The following is a 21,608-nucleotide window of genomic DNA, read 5'->3' on the forward strand; positions in this document are numbered from 1 at the left end:
CCTTCCCCCTTTGTTAAGCTGAATCCTTTTCCAAAAGTGGGCTTGGGCGCTTGTTAATTCAGGATCCTCTGTTAGAACTGTCAGGGATTCAAGATTCTGTGCAAAACCTTCAGGGCCCCCTCCAACCCTGAGGTCACATTAAGCTCCTTCTGAGGTCTCTTTTAGCTTCTTGTGTTAGTCAAAGTTCTCCAGAGAAATGGATTGTATGTATCACTTGAGCTAATTCCTTTTAATAATTTGCAGAAAGGGATTGGCTCCAATGGTATGGAAGCTGAAAAAGCCAGACCCAGGAAAGTCAGTGTTGTAAGTTGTAGTCTGAGTCCATGTCCACAGGGAAAAGACTAATGTCCTAGCTGGAGAATTCTTTGTTAGCCTTTTTGTTCCATTAAGACCTTCAATGAATTGGATGAGTCCCACCCACATTGAAGAGGGGAATCTGCTTTACTTGCTCTATAGATTCAAATATTATTTTCATTCAGAAATACCTTCACAGATACACTCAGAAATCATTTTTAACCAAATATTGGGCCAACATGCGACCCAGTTAAGTTGCCACATATTAATCGTCATGCTCCTGATACACACCTATCATAGAGCACTTAGCATCTCATGTTCTAATTATTTATAAACCTGATTCTCTCCTTGGATTGGATGAGGAAATCTTCAAGGGTAGGGACAAACACATTCATCTCTCTATCCCAGGACAAGACAATGCCTAATACACAAGTGTTAAATGTGAAGAACTAAGTAAATTTAGACTAATTAATAATGTTTACAGAAAAAAAGGATTTATACTGTTTTGTTTACTGATTTATTCTTAGCACCTAGAATAGTGTCTGGTACATAGTAGATGCTTAATATTTAGGTAGTGAATAAATGAATGAATGTTTAGACCAAATTGTTGTCAAGTACTTTAGGAGTATTTTTGTAAAAGGTATTGACATGTTAATTGCAATGTTTTTAAAAATCTCTGAAGTAGAAATTGCCAACAATTTTTTTCTTTTTCTATATTTTTTATTGGTGCATTATATTTGTACATAATGATGGAATTTGTTGTTACATATTCGAACAACAAACTTTTTCTATGAAAAACTGGACCGTATATTTTAGGCTTTGTGGGTCATATGGTCTCTGTCACAAATACAGCTCTGCTGTCTTAACACAAAGGCAGCCATAGACATTATGAAATGAATGACTCCACCTGTGTTCCAATAAAACTTTATTTACAAAAGCAGGTAATGGTCTAGATTTGGCCTGCAGGCTACAGTTTGTCAATAGCCTAGTTACTTGGCAACTCAATTGTTACAGTACTGTGTGTGCTTTCAAGTAATATTATGTGTGGGTGCGCGTGTGCGTGTGTGTCTTGTGATTGTCTTTTCACCAAATCAAAACACCTCTCTTCCCTATTATATGGATGAATTGTGCTTTGTTTCTCCATACAGGGGCAGCTCATGGCCTGTCATCCATTCTCCAGATGCTTCTTTCTTACCATGAGCACCTCAAGCCCTCAGATCGGGAGCTGGTGTGGCAGAGTGTGGACTTCCTCATGGAACAGGAACAGAATTGCAACTGGCCACCTGAGCTCGGCGAGACTATCGAGAGAGAGAATGAGTTGGTCCACTGGTGCCACGGTGCTCCAGGTCTCGAACACGCTGTTTGAAAACATGGCCTTTCATCTAGTTTAGTCAGAGGGAGTTTTTCTGAGATGTGAGGGTGTTTTGCATTAGGTCATTACTATGTGAGATGAAGAAGGCAAAGATGAAATTTTTCAAAACCAAAAGTGTCTTCATCTGTAAGAGAAGCCTGGAAATAATTCTGTATTTTTAAAAAATTATAATGCATATTTCTTTATACATACTGTTAAACTAGCACTATCCAATAGAAATATACTATGAACCACACATGTAATTTAAATTTTCAGGGGATGCCATTATAGCTCAGTGGTAGAGTATGTACTTAACAGGTTGGAAGTCCTGGGTTCATTCACTAGCACCACAAAAAATAAAATTTAGTAGTCCCAGATAAAAATGTAAAAAGAAATGTATGAAATTAATTTTAGTGATATATATTATATAATCCAATATACCCCAAGTGTTATCATTTCAACAAGAAACTGATTTAAAAATTGAGATAATTCACATTTTTAAAAATATTGAATCTTTAAAATCCAGTGCCTATTTTACATTTATATCACATGTTAATTCAGACCAACCATATTTCAAAAACTCAATGGCAACCGTGTACAGTGGTACACACGTTAATCCCAGTGACTCTGGAGGCTGAGGCAGGAGGATCACGAGTTCAAAACCAGACTTAGCAATTTAGTGAGGCCCTAAGCAACTTGGTGAGACTCTGTCTCAAAATAAAAAATAAAAAGGGCTGAGGATGTGACTCAGTTGTTCAGCACCCCTAGGTTCAATCCCTGACCCCAAAACAAAACAAAAACTCACTAGCTACATTAAATATGCAGAGCTAGAGCCTGGCAGCTCATACTGTGGTCCTGGCCTACTAGCATGGACAACTAAGAGCTTGTTAGAAATCCAGAATCTCAGGCTCCACCCCACTGAATCAGAATAGGTATTTTAATAGTATCCTTAGTCAATTTGTATGCATCTTTAAGATGCATGTTTTAAAATTCTTTTTCAAATGAGGATTTCTAGTAGTATCTAATAAAAAGTCTTAAAAACTGAAAAACCATCCCCATTTAATGCTGTGGAATTGAGTTTACAAACTTATCAGATCCCATTACCTACCTCCTCCACATACCTTTTAAAAATCCCATTACACTTCTAATTAGGCCTTTGGAGAGGGGGTAATTTGAAATAAGTTAAGTTCAAATAAATAAATAAATTTTTTAGTTGACCTGGGAAGAGAATAAAATACCCAAATAACAAAATTTTTGGATTACAAGTGCATTTAATTTTCAAGACTATATTTCAATCACAAGAGCACAGCTTTAGACTGGATTTGCTTTCTCTTTACATTGTTACCTGATTATTACCTCCTTTCTCTCCTTATTTAATTTCTTTAGTTCAACTGTAATTCCATTTTTCCTTGGTATATTTTGAGTTGATGAATAATATAACCTATTGCCATATTTTCTCTGCCTGCAACATTTACTTTCAGAAAGAAATTCAAAGTGTGTGCTTGTATCAGTACCAGGACATTGTACATTATGTCCATGCTAACTCCTGCCAACTCTAATTTGTGCCTATTTCTCCTCACTGTGACCTTTTTGGAAAAAAAAGCATAACAGTTATTTACAACCTGGGAAATTATATTTCTTCTTGTTATGCCCAATACTTCCATTTCCCATTCCCCTTAATCATTCTCAATGATGGTCTCTGGATCTCCTCCAATCATCCCAGGATCCTTGAATTTTGGAGATGACCCAAATTAAATACAAAATATTTTAAAAGGACTCAATGTGCTAGTAAAAGCTCTTAATAGAGTGGGAAGATAATCTACTAAAATGAGTGAGTGAGCCAGTTAATTGATATAGGTGTCTTGAAGGGCAGTTATTCCATCCTTTCTGTATACCAAATACCATCTGTCTGCAAATCATGTACTGTAATGGTATAGCATAGGATTCATCACCCTGGGGACCTTATTTATCCTCCTTTATCATTCATATTAAGTGTCTTGAGAAGATTAAGCATAGTTTTCAAAGCAAAGTCATTCAATACCTGTACTTGGTGAACTACCAAAAATGAACCAGTTTGCAAATGAAAAAAAAAATGGAGCCCATTATTTCTGCCAATCCCCACGCCCACCTCAAGGGCATTGCTCTTCCTTTTAAGAGATGCTCTAAAAACAGCCTCAAGAGTGACTAGAAGTCTGATAAGTGCAAGTCAAAGATGATCAAGATCTAGCTGAAGTTGGCAATAGTAAATTCCCCCCAAATTCTAAAATAGGAAATGACTAGAAAAATAATTTCATTTGTTTGAGGAAAAAATTTTCATAGTAGATTTATGAATAGCACAGATGGTTTGGAGCAGCAGACCAATTCTGTGATTAAAAACCTGCCAGAGATAATCCATAATGTGGAACTTCATTAATACTACCTTATCTTTCCCTTTGTTTCCTATTGATCTTCCTTCAACTCACCTCTACATTTGACAGCCCTAGTTATCATTTATGCAATGTAGAAATAGTTCTTGACTCTAGGTTAATAACTCTGGGTTCTAACTGTAGTTCCAACACTAACCAGCTAGGTGACCTTGAAAAAACTCACTGTTTCATCTGTGAAATGAATTTGTTGGGAAGGAGTTGTGAAACTCAATCTTTTTATCACCATAGACCCCTTTTATAGTTGGATCCTTACCATTTCTGAGGGATATGTCCCTGATGCTTTGCAAACACCCACATTTATAAATATCTACAGTGGCATATAGCTTTTTCTCACTAAATGCAATAAAGTATTGCAGGAAGGTTATATGACCCTTTCACAGCTTTGATGACTCTGAAATACAGGATGAAAGCCATTTGCAAAATCATTAAAACAAATGCTGAGGCTAAAATAAACTCCCTACTGCATCAGGTTACATCATTACTGTGGTAACACTGACATTGCATTTCCTGTACTCTGTGAGTGAAACACAGGTGTGAGCATTTTTTTAAAACTCATTTCACAAAGGCTCGTGCATAGGTGACTTGGAGAGTGGGTATGTGTGTGTGTGCACATGCACGTGTGTGTGCATGTGTTTGTGTGAGAGAGATTCTAAGAATTGAACCCAGGACCTCGTGTGTGCTTAGTAAGCACTCTACCACTGAGTTATATCCCCCATGTCCAGTTAGGTGACTTTAACTAAAGAACATAGCTTTTGAAGCACAGGTTTGCCACTAAGCTTTGTAGTGCCTCAGTAACATTACACATCCCAGAATAGACCCAGGTGCTGATTGTCCAGTATGTTGAAAGTACATGCCCTAAATGCAACTGTCACAAGTCTCTGCTAGATCCCATGTTTACAGAGATTGTCTTGCAAACCATCTTTATTAAGTGATAACCAAGTCCTTTCCTCTGTTGTATTTGGCAAAGACATAATTGTTGCTGACTTGGGTTTCTGATCAATCCACACTAGTGTTCCTATGAAGAAATTATATGGCTCCCACCCAAATCAGACCTAACATTCCTACATTTCCTACATTCCTTCCTTATTATTTCCTTTTTTTTTTTTTTTTTGTACCAGGGATTGAATCCAGAGGTGCTTAACCACTGAGCCACATCCCCAGCCCATTTTATATTTTATTTAGAGACAGGGTCTCGCTAAATTGCTTAAGACCTTGCTAATTTGCTGAGTCTGGCTTTGAACTTTCAATCCTCCTGCCTCATCCTCCCCAGCCACTGGTATTACGGGCATGTACCCAGCCCTTCCTTTTAGATTAAGTAGCCTCATCATGAATTCCATTAGGTCAGGTTAAGAGCCAATAGACTTAGAAGTTTTTCAAGGTTCCTTCCATGTATGATTCTGTGATCCAGGTCCTTTAATTCCTTTGGCTGGAACCACAGGATCAGTACCTTTTAAGCTGTCTGGGGGTAATGGCCTAGTATGGCAATGGTACCATCTCAGCCCTTCTTCTTTCTACACCTCTCATCTCCACCCCAGTGTCAGCCTCTGCTGGGGTGAGAAATGAGGCATCATGGGGTCAACACACATTTATGGATCCCTTGTCATGTGCCAAACACCATGCCACAGAAGATGGAACCAGAAATGAGTAAGATACAGTTCCTGTCCTTGGGTGGTTTGTACTCTGTTAGGGGAGGCAGACGTAGAAATAGATCATTTTAATCCTATTCTGTATGTGCTAAGATTTGTATAGGGAGTTATTGGAGCCCCAGATGAGGGATTCCTGGAAGAGGTGATGCCTGGGGTAAGGTGGGTCAAGAAAGATAGGAAGCTTGTTCCAAGAGTGAAAACATTGGCACGCAGAGTCATGGAAACTCTGTGGGTAGTTCAGCTTGTATTGAAGTGAAAAGCCTCAAGCAGAGAATGGAGAGGTGGGGGAACAGAGCAGCAGCTGGATCACAAAGGACGTTCTGTGTCATACATCTGGGTATTAGGGAAACATTTAGCCTTGCCATGGCAGGAACACCTCTCTCTACATGTTCTTTGCCGGGTGTCTGGATGCAGAGCCTGCTCTCAGGAGGAACCTGAAAGGCAGCAGGCAAGTAGACTAGGGCAAAGGAAAAAAACTGAGTGGAGCATGGCCCACCAAGAAACTAGCTTCTCCCTGATTCTGAGGGGAAGTTAAGAAGCACAGATTACACCAATACTCTGGTTCTGTCTTGAGGCAAGGGAGGTAAATTTTGTGCCCCTGTATGATTAAAATCTGCTGTGGGATGGGTGCAGAACATAGGCTTCCATTCAGCTATAGGCAAATCTCCCAAGGAGGGGGCAGCTATGAGCTTTATTAATAGCCAGCTCTCACAGGAACTGGGAGACAGGGCAAAGTAAGATAAAGAGGATCCGGTCTGGGCACCCACAGCATTGAGTATACCTAACACCTCCCCAGCCTCCGGTACTCAGGTTAGATGGTGTCACTCTTTCTAGTAGGCCTTTCCTGCCACCTACTGTGAGTTAGGGGCCCTCCTTTGTGCGCCTCTATTTCTCCACACATAGCCTAATTAATACCTCCAGTTAAGTTGTAAATGCCATGAAGGTAAGGGCTTTTCAAAACTTGTGCCTGGCATATACTAGATACCCAATTAGTATCCAAACTGTGAGGCAACTCTTATTAGCTTTATTTTTATCTCTTTGCCTACATAATCAACTCTGAACCATCCCGTTGCCCTGGAGGTCTCTCCTGAGAGCACTACAGGTACATTACGTCTATGAGAAAGATCATATCATTATGCAAAAATAAAAACCAACCAGTTCACAACGAAAACACTTCCAGTGGTTCCCTATTGCCTACAGTATGCAGTCCAATCACAGGCATGACCAACCACACCCGACTGTATCAATCATTTTATTTAACTCATTCATGATTAAGAGAACCAGAAAGGCATCACAACTGGTTCAAAGGAAAGTCCAAAGTGCAGATATATTTATAGCCATTAAGAATGCAGAAATGTATTTGCTTCATAGATGCAAAACTGGCTTCTCCCACAGAGGTGGAGAGAAACCAGGTCATCTTCTACTGGACAGAATGTAAGCTTCTAGGGACAGGAATCATATGCATTACTATTGGTTTTCTACAGGGTAATTTCTCTCTCTACAGAGTTATAAAATAGCCTGGTCAAAGAAATGAAAGGCAGAGATCACCCGGATGGATGAGCTAGTTAAGATACTTAGCTTTATTAGAAAAATAAATTAAAAAAAAAAAAATATATATATATATATTGTGTGTGTGTGTGTGTGTGTGTGTGGTGCTGGAGATGGAATCCAGGGTCTTTTACATGCTAAGCAAGTGCTCTGTCACTGAGCTACAACCCCAACCCTTGCCCACTTTTTATCTAGGGTGTAGGTAGGCTATGCAAAAAGGAGAGTGGTCTTGTGTTACAAACTTCCTCTTTGAATATAAGTACCCAGAACTTGGAATCTGGAGGAAATAATTTCTATTAATAGCTGTTACTTCTCTTGTTTCTGTTCCTGCCTTTGTAATTGATACTACCTTTGTTGACAAATTTTGAAGGAACATTTCTTTCCTTTGAACAATGAAGTTGGGAAGGTCTCAGTTCACAGCTGGAGTAGAAGTCTTGGCTTAGGTTGTTTGTGAGCTTGTTGTTCTTGGAGAGACTCCCAGTTTTGCTCTTAAGAAAAAGTGTATTGTTGTAAGTACTTAAACATTGCATATTCTGACCTTCTATGGAGGAATGGGTAAGCTGTTATAAACAGCCCTTTCAAAGAGCCAGATATACATAATGCCTATCAGAGTGCATGCATCATTAATTATTAACCCATTTGTAAATTAAATTATGGATTTTATCAATTGATGTACTTCAATTAAAATGTTGCTCTTTCTCCAGGGACCAACCCCACAATATAATTTTTTTTCCACAATATAATTTTAAAAATGTAAGCTAAATCCCACAAGGGAAAAAAGACTCCCTTAAAGAACATTCTATAGCCTTTGCTACTCAAAGTGTGGTCCTTGGAAGGATGCTCATTAGAAATGGGTTGAGGATGAAGCTCAGTAGTAGAATGCTTGCCTAACACACTTGAGACCCTGGATTCCCCCAGCATGGGGCAGAGGGAGATGCAGTATCTCAGACCTACCATATTAGAATCTGTGTGGTGATTTGTGAGTCTTTTACAGTTGGAGAAGTTCTCTCTAGCATAAGCTCTGAAAGTCACCTCTTATGTCTTTGATGTTTTCACAGGAATTGCCTATTTGTTTGCCAAAGCTTATCTGGTTTCCAAGAAACCACAGTACCTGGACACATGTATCCGTTGTGGGGAGCTCACGTGGCAGAAGGGCCTGCTGAAGAAGGGGCCAGGGATTTGCCATGGTGTAGCTGGCAGTGCCTATGTGTTCCTGCTGCTGTATCGGCTGACTGGAAACTCAAAATACATATACCGTGCCCAAAGGTCAGCCATTCTTCTCATGTATTTTTTAATTTTAATATTTTAAATGTTCTGAATAGGTAGCATAGTCACATAGTTTAAAAAGTACAAAAAGGATTACATTGACACTGCCTTCCAGCCATTTAACTGACTTCCCTGGAGACACTATTACCAGTTTATTGGTTATCTTCCCCAAGGACTTGCGTACATACAAGCAAATGGGAATATATGTAAAAATTTGTCCCTTTTTAATTTTATACAAATGGTTGTGTCTTACTATCTTACTGATCACCCTAAATCAACATATCAAGGACTTCTTCATTTTGTTAAATATTTTATTTTCGTTAAAATGCATACAAATGTATGTTATTTTGTGTGTATTGTATTATTTTGTATGCATATAGATATACCTAAAAGCTAAATTTCTAGAAGTGGAATTACTGAACCAAAAAATGCACGTATTTTTAATTTGACAGATAATGCTAAATTGTTCTCTATAGTTTATTCCCTGAAAACCTGATAAAGATGAAAGATCCGCTGTATAATAAACAACATTGGTTTAATAGAAGTAAGTTCTTACTGGTAAACTGAGTAAATTGGACTAAAGAGACTATGAATGAAGTATAAATAATCTGATAGAAAGCACAAATAGAGACTTCCCTGAATGCCAAGTAGCATGAAACTGGCATTCCCTTCAAGGGACTTGGAGCTATGTCCATAAGTTGTTACAGGAGGTATTGGTTTTTTGTGTAGCATTTAGGTCTTCTAAGCCAGGGAGACCACCCATGTGGTCTGATACCCTTGCATCTGAGCTGTCACTTGGTGGAGGCTCAAGAATAGCCCTAGTACTGCTGTGAGTGTTTCCATCAAAGGAATACACCTAATGATTATCATATTGGCTGCATGACCTTTAACTAGTCACTTAACTTGCCCTGCCACATCATGTGGAAAATAGTGCCTACCTCAGCAGTATTGGGTAGTTTAAATGAGTTAACTTATGAAACTTAAGTAATGCAATGTGTGGCATATAGTAACTGCAATTAAGTATTCCACCAGTGTTATTATTGCAAAATTGAATTTTATCCTTCCAGACTTCCTCTACGCATAAAGTGTAGGCTTATATATCTGTGAGTACATGTTTTTTTCTTGTGTGTATATATATTATTTTTGGTGCTGGGGATGGCACCCAAGACTTCATGTATGCTAAGCACACACCCTGCCACTAAACTGTAGTCCCAGCCCTATGTATATTTTAGTAGGCTCCTGCTGTTAAATATGTACAATAATACTATACATACTGTTTTCAGCTTATAATGTTAAATGAGCAATTTTTAAAGGACATCCTTCATTTCAGTTTGCATAGCTCTAGCTCATTGCTTTAACTAACTGTATATTATTCATGATGGATATACCATAATTAATTTAACTAATCTCCAAATGTGCAATCTTTATTAATACAAACAAAATTACCCCAAATATCCAATATGTACATTTCTGTGCACTTGTGCCTGCATTTCTGTAGGAAAATTTTATAATGGAAATAATTAGTTCCATAAGTATTTCTCAATATATAACTGGTCCGTCATTATTCTTTTCCCATTTTTTCCCTATTGCAATGCTTATAGTAAAGATTGTAACTGTCAATGTGCTGTAAATATTTTCTTACTTTACCATTTCTCTTTCAACTTTGTTCATGGTCTTTCATCATACCAAAGTTTTAAGTATTTTTGTTAAAACTAAAAGTTTTCTTAAAGTTGTTCATCTTTCTTTTAAGACTCCTGGACTTTGTGTTATGCTTAAAAACACCTTTCCCATTCCAAGATTCCAAAAGATTAATTTACACTACTATTGGTACCTTTGTGGTTTTATTATCTAACATTAATATTTTTATTAGCTAGAACTTACTTTTTAAAAATGGTGTTAAATGGGAATCTATCTTTGTTGACTGAAAAGAAGAATTTTCCAACAGCATCTGTTGATCAATAATGCTCATCATTTGAAATTTGGAAATTTCACTTTTATCACAAACCAAATTTATATAAATGTATGGGTTTGTTTCTGAACTTTCTTTTGTTCAGTTTATCTAGTTCAGTATTTCATTACTTTTAAGTTTTCTTTGCTGCTGTCCCTCATTTATTCTTCAAATGTACCTAAGAATCAATTTGTCAAATTTAGCCTGGCATGGTGGCACACGCCTGTAGTCCCAGCAACTAGGGAGGCTGAGGCAAGAGGATCCCAAGTTCAAGGCCAGCCTCAGCAATTTAGTGAGGCACTAAGCAACTTAGCGAGACCCTGTCACAAAACTAACTAACTAACTAAATAAATAAATAAATAAAAAGACCCAGGATGCAGCTCAGTGGTAAAGCATTCCTGGGTTCAATCTCTAGTACAAAACAAACTAACAAACACTAAAATCATACTCAAAAGAATCCAGCAAAACAAATTAATTATCCTAGTCTATTCTTTCAAACATCCTTGTTTTTATGCTAAATTTTAGAAATGCTTCCTGTCTTATCATCTATATATTCACTTCATATCATGCATATTGTGGTAGTTTATGGTACTCCTTTATTCAAGGTAGTCCAATGGATTCCCATACGACTCAGAGTAAAGGCCAAAATCTGAGTGAAAGGTTCACAGGAACTAGCCTCTCTTTACCTCTCTGATCTCATCTCCTGTCCTTTCTCCTGGTTCTCCCTACCACAGTGCCTTCCTTGTGATTCCACTAGGATGCCAGATACACTTCACCTCAAGTCCCTTGAAGTTTTAATTTCCCCCACCTGTAATGCTCACTTTCCACATTTATCTCCTGGCACCTACCTGTTTTGAGTAAAGGTCATTCAGATCTTTTCCCCCCAGAAAAGTCCAGTGCCAATTTATCCAATATTCAATATTAAAATAAAACATAGAAGCTCGGTGCAGTAGTGCACATCTGGAAACCCAGAGGCTTGGGAGGCTGAGGAAAGAGAGCCCAAGTTCAAAGCCAGCCTTAGCAACTTAGCAAGGCCCTAAGCAATTTAGCGACAATCTGTCTCAAAGTAAAACATTAAAATAAGGGCTGGGGATGTGGATTAGTGGTTAAGCAACCTTGGGTTCAATCCCTGGTACCAAAAAATAAAATAAAACAACACATAAAATATCCTTTATGATCTTTGCATGTGTGCTTTGAAGGAAAAGTACTAATTTTGCAAGTCCTCTGTTTGAATCTCCATTGTTTTAAGAATTCTGCTGAAATTGATTCATGGTACCTTAATCCATTTAGGTGAAAAGAAACCTGTTGTTTCCCAAATATAGCAAGAAAAAAAGTAGTGTTGGATCTTATGTAGGCTAGGGGTTTTACCTATGGGATAAATTTCATCAGAGATTCTCTTGCCCTAGAAATTATATGTAAAAGTACCAGAACAATTCCTCTATTTTCTGCTAGGCCAGTCCTAGCTTACAGAGTCTTGGTTATAAAATTCTGAGACCCAGGAATCTTTAGAAAATTTAAATTTCTTACTAACAAGTAGAAGACTGAAAGTGTGCCAGTAATATTGGAATATTTTATGCAATGTCAAGTTTGGGTATTGCATTTCATTGCTTAGAATAGTGAAATTTTCAATTTAGTATAATTCAAAGTTAAAATATGATGTGGCTCAGATTGAGGAGACTTCCCTAATTTTGGTAATTTCCCAAACTTTTATGTCAAACAAGGTGTGCCTCTTTGCAATAAATATTACTTGACCATCACCTATTACTCTTTTAAAGTATGATTAGAATTTAAGGCTACCAAAAAATTTGACAACCTTTTCATTTTCTTCTATGATTATTCATTTTTTCTGGTTTTCTGTCTCTTCTTTATAGTAATGAATATTTCTACAAAACCATCCATTCATTGGATTTTAAAATTTTTGATATGGAGCTTCAATAGTATAGTTCTGTAATATTTTTAATTTCCCATATCTGTGGTTATATACCCTTTCTCATTCTGAGTACTTTTTCTTCTTGGTCACACACATCACCACTTTTTTCCTATCTTATTCATCCTTTCAAGGAACTTGTTCTTGGTTTTGTTTATTAATTCTGCTTTTCTCCTTTGCTTCCTACTTTATTGCTTTCTGTCTGTATCTTGGCTTCCTAAAGTTGCTTCTTTAAATTTTGTTACCTTCTAGAGTTTAAAAATGCTTAATTAGAAAACCTTCCATCTTCCTATTAATACTAATAACTCATAGATCTTAAAAATTTCCTCTTTCTTCAGATTTGGTCATAATTAGTAGGTTTTGGTATAATGCTCTCAGTCTCATTCTTTTCAGCTTCATAATTGCCATTCTGACTTCTATTTTGACTGAGAATGTTTCAGAAAAATGAATTTGTTAATTTGATTTCTGCATCATTGGGTAGATTTTTGAAACAATCTTTTCACTTTGATATCAACAAAATTTCTTGGAAACATTAACACACATATTGTGTGAAAACAGGGGAATTGCTGTTCTCATATGTTGCTAGTTCTCTTATGAATTGCTACATGTTGTTTAGAAATTATTTTAAAAAGCAGAGAAAACTTCATATTATTTTAAGTAAACACATGTAGAATATTAAGTAATAATCACTAATGTCTAATATTAAAATAAATAAACCAGTGCTTGGGGGAAAAAGACTGGAAGAGGGAGCAAAATTAACTGGGTTTCTTTTATTGTGTGAGATAATGGTTTTCTTTGTGATATGAATATTCTGCTACAATACATTTATGTGAAAAAATATTTCTTATTTATCTAATTTTTGCTGCATGCTCAGAAAATGATATACGATATCTTTAATCTTTACAGAAAATTCTGTGCCATTATGCAATTTCAGCATTTTAAGGTTAAATTAAGCAATGTGCATATCTGTCTCAAGTTTGCATATCTATCTCAACTCCAAAGTTTTTTCTTTCTCTTTCTACTATACCAGGAGTTCTTAGTCTGGAGTTTGTAAACTTCTTTAAGAAAAAGATTGCATCTTAAATTGAAAAGGATAATTTCTTCCCATTCAGAATGTAGACAGTAAGTCACAGAATTATCATCAGTAGCTGCAATTCTGCAACCAACAGAAATACTAGATATTTTCATATTAACTCATTTTTTCCTACTGTCCCAGATATGAAACAGCTATAAAAATTTAAATTGAGCAACAAGTATACCACTTATGGTAACTTTGAAATAATTATTGTTTTTAGAGGTGCATTCTTTTGAGAAAAGTAATAGATGATTGGATTAGGATGTTTGATTATATATGTATAGGTGTATATAAATGTATATGTATACATATATATGTATAGATAGATATACACATACATATGTAATAGAAGGCATAGATAATGATTTCCAACCCATTTTAATGCACCTATGTCAATTTCATTGAAATAGTCACAGAATTGAAAACTTGGGACTTAATGGGTTAAACTGTTCTTATTGCAGATATTGTGAAATATATTTTATTCTCATCGCTACTTAGAAATGTCAGAAATTATTAAACCCACTACTATATCTTGTTATTGAATATTTCAATGAAGAATACATATGTTATTGTATTACAAACCAGAGCTGTAATGGTTTGGTTTTAAATATTTTTACTTGAACTTGGGGTGTAGCTTAGTGGCAGGGCATGTGTTTTATATGCACCAGGTCCTGGGTTTGATTCCAGCACAAACAAACAAAAAAAAAAAAAAAAAAAAAAAAAAAGAAGGAAAGGAAGAAAGACAGAAAAAGAAGATAAATATTTCACTTATGTGCTTTTAATAAAATTAATTTCCTTTGGAATCTTTTGTATTTTATTTTATGCATTTGAAAACTTTTTTGAGAAACTCAGACTGCTAAATGATCCGTAGCACTAAAAAGACAAAGGCCCTCCCTGACTATAACATGAAGTTGACTTTATTATATAACTATAAATTTTGAATTATTTAAGGATGCTTTATTTTTCTACTTGTTTAGAATGTAAAATTCCATTGAAAATTGTTGCATAGTCAAGAAAACAATTGATAGAAAAAATGTACCAAACAGAATTGTGTTGTTCCCTGCTGATTTATTTTTAGCTGCCATCAGTAATTCCAAGAGCCCTTAAAAGATAAAATAAGTAATTACTCTTCATAGGACCCCTGGTGTAGTAGCAATAATGTAAATTTATGGCAATATCAACTCTCAGGCCTAACCAAGCTGTGTGTTGCAGCCTCTGAACTGGTGATTATTTTTGTTGATGAGAATGAATAGAGAAAGTCAGTAAAATAAATAAATAAATAACATAGATGATGGCATTTTAAAAGATGTGAATTGCTAGCTGGGAATTGTATCACATGCCTGTAATTCTAACAACCCAGGAATCTGAGGATCACAAATTTGAGGCCAGCCTCTGTAACTTAGGGAGGACCTAAGCAACTTAGTGAGACCATGTCTCAAAATAAAAAATAAGAAGGACTGGGGATGTAGTTCAGTGGTAAAGCACCCCCAGATTCAATTCCCAGCACCAAAAAAGAAAAAAAAGAAAGTTAAAGCTCTAAATTGCTTTTAAAATGTTATTTGTTATCAATAATCTGAATAGAATTTGTGGCAAATATAAGCAAAAGAAAAAAGGTCTTCCGTAGAGAATTTAGAGACCAGTGGTTTTTTTAATGGGGGTGTCTTAAACATAATCTGTCTTGTAGCTGAGTCTGCTATTGATGTCATCATTATAAAAGGTTGCTTGCCTTTTCTCATTCATCTTCTTCCTTTGTTTGCCCAAAGCACAGATTGTATAAAATCTTGGCCATTTATTTTCACAGTCTCTTCTCTTTGTCATATATAAATGAAACTTAGCTCAGAAATAATATGCCTGCAGAAACAGCATATTTACTTGTTTTTAAAGGAACAGCGATATATCAGTTTGGTTCTATTGAAGATTAATAAAAGTAGGTCAATTTATCTGTCTTTTTTGCTTTTAATTATTGAATGACAGAAGGAATGAAATCCTCAGAAAATACTAAAATGCTTTGCTTTTGCAGACTCTGAAAATGGTTGGATTTGCTTGCCAACACAATCTGTTGTGAAACATAAAACAATTATATAACAGATCCTCTTTATTTTTTTTAGAGAAAAAGTCTTTCTTAAATACTTAATTGCATAACTCTGAAAAGAGAACAATGTAGCAAGGCCAGCCTTGTGAGACCCTGTCTCAAAATAAAGGGCTAGGGATGTGACTCAGTGGTAAAGTGCCACTGGGTTCAATTGCTGGTACAAAACAAACAAACAAACAAAAAACACCAACTTTGATTCAGCAGAAGAGGAGGAAGAAGCCAAGGCCAGTGATATGGAAACGCTCATGTTGTAACTGTTCATATTTTCTTCTTCTCCTCTTAGGTTTGCTCAATTCTTATTTACCGAGGAATTCAAGGCCGGGTCACGGGTCCTTGAAAGTATATACAGCTTGTACGAAGGCTTCTCCGGGACCGTGTGCTTTCTGATCGACCTGCTGCAGCCCAATCAGGCTGAATTCCCTCTCTTCAGCGTCTTTGTTTAAAAGGTTCCATCTCCCACTGTGGCCCTGCAGAAGTCCCCTGAGATTTCCTGAGCCTGCCAAGGCAGTTTCCACATAAGCCACATTCAATGGTATCACGACCATGAGCCTTAACATTGCCGCCAGAAGGATGGGAGCAGGCAGGGAAGACAGCATGATAGCAGACTGCCAAATAAGACACCACAATTCATCTAAAAACTGTAGCGAATGTATGTTTCAGGGAATAGGTGTAAAACCAGAGATCAAAGGGAAAGGGAAAAAGAAATGATCTATTTTTCAGTTGATGACACAAAACAAAACTGAAAAGGGGACTATGGCAATAAAATATTAGTACCTTCCCAATTGGAGAGAGAATCTGGCCCTCTGTGGGTGCTTTCCACCCCTAAATTCAGAAGTATAGACAATCAAAAATTAATTTGCCCTGCTGAAAACTGTTAGCAGGGATGAAGTGTCAGGATGAAGGACATAAAAGAAAACCTTTGATTGTCCTAAGCCTTTACTTATTGAAATTCATGATTTTTACTGAATGGAGATATTTGCATATGAATATTTTTTAATCATTGCCCTGAGCACTTTAAAGACATCATATCATAACTTAAACACTGAAATTCCACATTTCCTTAGGCCTTAGAATATCTTTTTTCCTAGTTCCTTTTTCTTTCCTAAAGCTCAATTAGAATAGTAAAATTCAGGCAGGGCTGGGGATGTAACTTGGTGGTGGAATGCATGCTCAGCTTGCACAAGGCCCTGGGTTCCATCCCCAGAACCACAAATAAAAATGAAGAAAAACTCATAGTCTAGCAAATTGTAGCAAGCGTTACTGTCAAGTATTTTTCTGAATTTCAAGTGTGAGCTGTATATTGTCTGTTTTTGGTAATTTTTAAAATGCCTTTATGTATGTAATCTCTATAAAGCTATTAGTCAAACTGTAAAATTTGCTCTTGGTAAAAATCACTCATCTCAAAGATCAGGGTAACCACTACAAAGGTGTGTCATTTCTGCCTTTGGTGTAATACTCTGTCCCTTGGGACAGACAGACACAGGCTGAGAAAGGCACCAGTTGATTGTGGAAGGAATGTTGCTCAATTTTATACTATTAGTTTAAGAGATGAGTGAACTCCCTGGCTGGTCACCTTACCTTCCAAGACACAGGGTCCACTAGAAATTGGTTACAATACCCATTGAGCCAAGTTATCATATCAAATTAAACCTGCTGTAAACACATAGAAGTTGTGAAACTGCTTCAAGTAAATAGTGGTTTACAGAACACTATAGTAGCATTTGTCACTTTAATCTGCAGAGCATGAGTTTACCCCTATCCTAAAATTTGATCCTGGACATTTTCATATTTCACAGTAAGGAGGAAATTGTACCATATAGGACTTAATTATTTAAATAGTCATTAGATATTTGGATATATATGTGTATATATATATACGTGTATATATGCTGCATCTATCCCCATGTAAACCTAAGCACTTATTCTGTAGTTCAGTAGTTCCTAAGCTGGGTCATTGGTAGACTTTGGGAGGAGTTAGGGAATACTCTGTTGCCTAAAAGCATTTGTATGTATGTTGGGGTGTTTAGGTGCACACATCCTTGTGTTTGTACGTGTGTGTGTGTGTATGAGTGTATGCATTCAGTGCTCCTTTTGGGGGGAAATATTCAAGAGATTCACTAAGAATCTTACCAAAGAAAGGTAAGAACTGATAGTTGTACATTTTACGACTCTTTGTATGTTTGCACTAATCAAAACAAACTAGAATAGCCAGGCATGGAGGCACACACCTGTAATCTTAGCTACTTGGGAGGCTAAGGCAGGAAAATCACAAGTTCAAGACCAACCTGGGTAACTTAGTGAGACCCTGTCTCAAAATAAAAGAATAAAATAAAAGGGTGGGGGAACTGGGGATGTAGAGCACTTGCCCAGACATGAACAAGGCCCTAAGCCTGATCCCCAGTACCAGCAGTCGGGGGGAACCTAAGACAAGATGATTTGGAAAAGCACGCATCTTTTTCACTTATTCCATTTTCACGTCCTCAGATATAAGCATACAAAATTGGTCTCCATTGTTCATCTATGAAAATACTCAGTTTGAGGCAATACCACATAAATAGCAGCTTTCAGATCACTTCCAAAATAGAGTTCCAGAAGTTCTTTCAGGAACAGACAAGCACCTCTTGGATAGTCTTAAGGCAAGATGTCTTTTACAAAGTGGAGTCTCCTTTTGGCATGATAGGACTGTTTTTCACAATCTCATTTAAAAATCATTTTGCGTGGCCCCTATAAGCTGACGATAATAACCACCCAAGATTAGGGCTTTATTAAAGGAATACATGTTCTTTTCATCATCCAGCAACCCCTTTGAAATGTGTTAGGTAATTGCTCCAAAATCTCATAGTTAGGAGAGAGCTGAACAAAGATTTAAACCCAGGCTTTCACTATCCGTTCAGTGTTCTAGAATGATTCTGGTGAGATGGTAGTGAACAAAATCCCCCTTCCCGCCAAGCTACGTTCTGTTTGCTGATCCTTCCACCATTCATCTTTGAGACCTAAAACCTGAAGGACAAGCCCATCCCCTCAGTTCTATTTCTATGAACTTTAGAAAAACTGTACCTCTTTTCTGTTTACATGCCCTTTTAGGATCTGGTAGGGTGACTGTGATGTTGTGGTGCTGACTGTTCTGGAAAGGTAACCCTTTCTGTGTGCCAGGTCCAAACAAAGTCCATGTTCGGGTATTGTCTTTGAAATGACACCTCAGTAAATTAGAAACAAGGGTAAAGGTTGTTAGGACTTAAACGTATTGTTGAAACTTTTCATTTTCCTAAGGGAATGAATTGTAGATTTGGGAAGGTATTCAATTTTGTTTTCCCAAGAAGGGGTAAGAAAGACCTTTAAGTCATAGGAAAGTGATATGCCACTGTCTATTTAATTATCCAACTTGTTCTCTTCTAGGTAGCAACATTCTTGATGTAGTATGTTGCCTCTTGAAGGCCCTAATCTAGCTTTAATATTATTTACTAGATATGACCCAAACAATTATGAACCCTGAAGGTAATTGTGGAAATGTTGGAGGATACATTAAGTCATTTGATAATGGAAAGACTGGATTGTACTTTGATGACAGGACATTTTGTAAACCATTACAGTTCTGTGTTTTGCTTCATTAACACAATTATATGTCTTCTCTTCCACACAGCCACCAAATAATATCTACATTTTACTCAAATCTCATTTCACTTCTCAGTTTTTTACATTTTTGTCCAACTCTTTTTTTTTTTTTTGGTCCCAGGAATTGAACCAAGGGGCACTTAACCCTGAGCCACATCCCTAGCTTTTTTTATGTTTTATTTAGAGACAGGGTCTCACTAGGTTGCTTAGGGCCTCACTAAGTTGCTGAGGCTGGCAATGAACTTGGGATCTTTCTGCCTCAGCCTCCTGAGCCACTGGGATTATAGGCATGTGCCACTGCAGCCAGCCTTTGTTCAACTCTTGATATTTGAGAACAGAAGTTTGACAGCATATATTTCCTGTGCTTCATCATGTAATTGACTGTGTTATTAAGATAATAGTATTCATTTACTCATAACTCAGAAAACAAATAGAATAATTTTCTTGTTCTGTGCTTAATCTCAGCTCTCCTCTGACAACCTATTTAGCTTGATTTAACATGATTTAAGATTTTAATCAAGGTGGTATGTAAATTATTTCAACTTCTGTAGAAAGTACATCAATAATTTTGGTGCAACAAATGTAAGTTTGTGATTTATATCCATGTTGAGAAAATACACAGGGCTGGGTTTGTAACTCAGTTTGTAGCTTAGTGGTACAGTGCTTGCTTAGCACACACAAAGCTCTGGGTTCAATCCCCAACACAGAAAGGGATGGAGGGAGGGAGGGAGGGAGAGAAAAACAATTACAAGAAAAAAATTTAGTAATGCCCTGAGTTGGAAATCTCAAAGCCTTGTTCTGCCATTTCCATGGACCACTATAGTATAATAATCATCCTGTTCACTTCATAGGGTTGTCATGAGTGTCACCGATGATATAATGGATATAGAAGAGTTTGTAATGGGCAGGTCCTTTATATATTTAAAAAGGATGCTATATTTTTATACATACTATATGCATAGAAAATCATGCTCAGTTGTGACTTCCAATAACATTTCAGTCACATGAAATAACCATATGTGAATGTAGTTCTTGAGATCTGGATCACTAGATAGGTAAAAAACAAGTGTACATTTTTTATATTTTACCACCAGTCTGGACTTCTGCGTTTGTGACTTCAAAGTTTCTGATTTACCAGTTTACTACATAAAGATAAGCTGGTCTAACCCAGGAGCTCCCTTTTAATGTAAACATTTATTTTTGCTTATTTGAAACAAAGGGTTACAGTGCCAGTAACTCAAGAAAAGGGGCAGGCAGTCCAGTTCTACAGAGCAAAAATGAACTAGTAAATAGGGTAATTTTGGATTGAGTTTGATCTGCACTTTAAATCGGGCCTCAGAGCTGCATGACATAAAAGAATAGAAACATTTTTAACAGCCTTTGAGGCCTTCTTTGGGGGACCTGGATTATTTATTCAACATTGTCTCAAATTAGTAGTTAAAACTACCAAGACTCAAATTTGCCAAGGCCTTAAAATGTTGAGCTTAAACTTGGCAAGGAAAGCAAACGAGAAGGCAGACAAAGGAGTGTATGTGTGGTGGAGGGAAAGCTTGCAGAAACTCAACATCTCAAAGTGGGTTGTGGACATACATTTAATGGTGCAAAAAGCCAGTATGTTATTACCCATGGATTTTACTGCTTCCTGGGTCCTGTAATCCTAAACCTGATCCAATGCCTTTTGTCTTCTTTCTCCTTTAAACAGCTCACTCTGATATGTTTTTTTCCTATGTCTGCTTAATCACGTGACCTCCTTTCTCATGGGAGGGAAGGTTTTCTCCTTATCTCTTCCTTCCATGTCTGTTCTTAGCTAAGAGCTCCAGGCTCTGTAAGGTCAGACTCCCCTCTGGACAGAAGGACTGACCTCAAGGTCAGCAGGAGCTGGGCCTATTCTGTATTCAGATCACAAGTCCAGGACTGCCCACCACAAGTGCGCCTGTGCATAAGAATAGGATGGTAGCTGCATTTGTCCTGCCCCTCCTCCATTTTTTTTTATGGAGGTCATTTTATTTTTACTGTTGTTAAAAAAAAAAAAGCCAAAGTTGATGCTATATTAAATGCTTAGGCTTCATCCATGATGATAAATCTTATACTGGAGGTGCAGTCTCTCATTTCTTTAATTGAAAGTGCTAATGAATTGCAGCCTGATGGATGATGCTTTTAGAATTTAAAAGGGTATTTGCTTTCATTTTCTTAAAGTATACAACCCGGTTGTTGCCACCTAGAGTCCTTTACAAATGGTGAAGGCCCTTATCTGCAGGATTCCCTGTATCTTCTTTTGCCTTTGTAGACCTGTAATTTACCCCTCTGAATTGAATTTGAAAAATCATTTAAAGTGAAAGCCAAATTATCTACAGTTTTGTTCTTGTCTGGATTAGGGGGAAGGTCAATGCTTTGTATGAGTTAAAAGAACAGATTATCCTCTC

At 36.9% G+C, this 21,608-nt stretch overlaps 1 protein-coding gene across 1 annotated transcript in view; it reads left to right on the forward strand.

Annotated features, from left to right (window-relative positions):
- Lancl3 (LanC like family member 3) overlaps nt 1-19,269 on the forward strand; it is a 98,832-nt gene extending 79,563 nt beyond the window's left edge. Inside the window, exons 3-5 of the mRNA XM_047536171.1 lie at nt 1,443-1,640; nt 8,324-8,531; nt 15,857-19,269. Coding sequence (XP_047392127.1) covers nt 1,443-1,640; nt 8,324-8,531; nt 15,857-16,016 — 566 coding nt within the window. The 3' untranslated portion in view covers nt 16,017-19,269. The remainder of the gene's footprint in view (nt 1-1,442; nt 1,641-8,323; nt 8,532-15,856) is intronic.
- Nucleotides 19,270-21,608: the final 2,339 nt, after the last annotated feature.

The sequence above is a fragment of the Sciurus carolinensis genome, chromosome X (genome assembly GCF_902686445.1).
Source record: "Sciurus carolinensis chromosome X, mSciCar1.2, whole genome shotgun sequence".
NCBI classification, from domain to species: domain Eukaryota; kingdom Metazoa; phylum Chordata; class Mammalia; order Rodentia; family Sciuridae; genus Sciurus; species Sciurus carolinensis.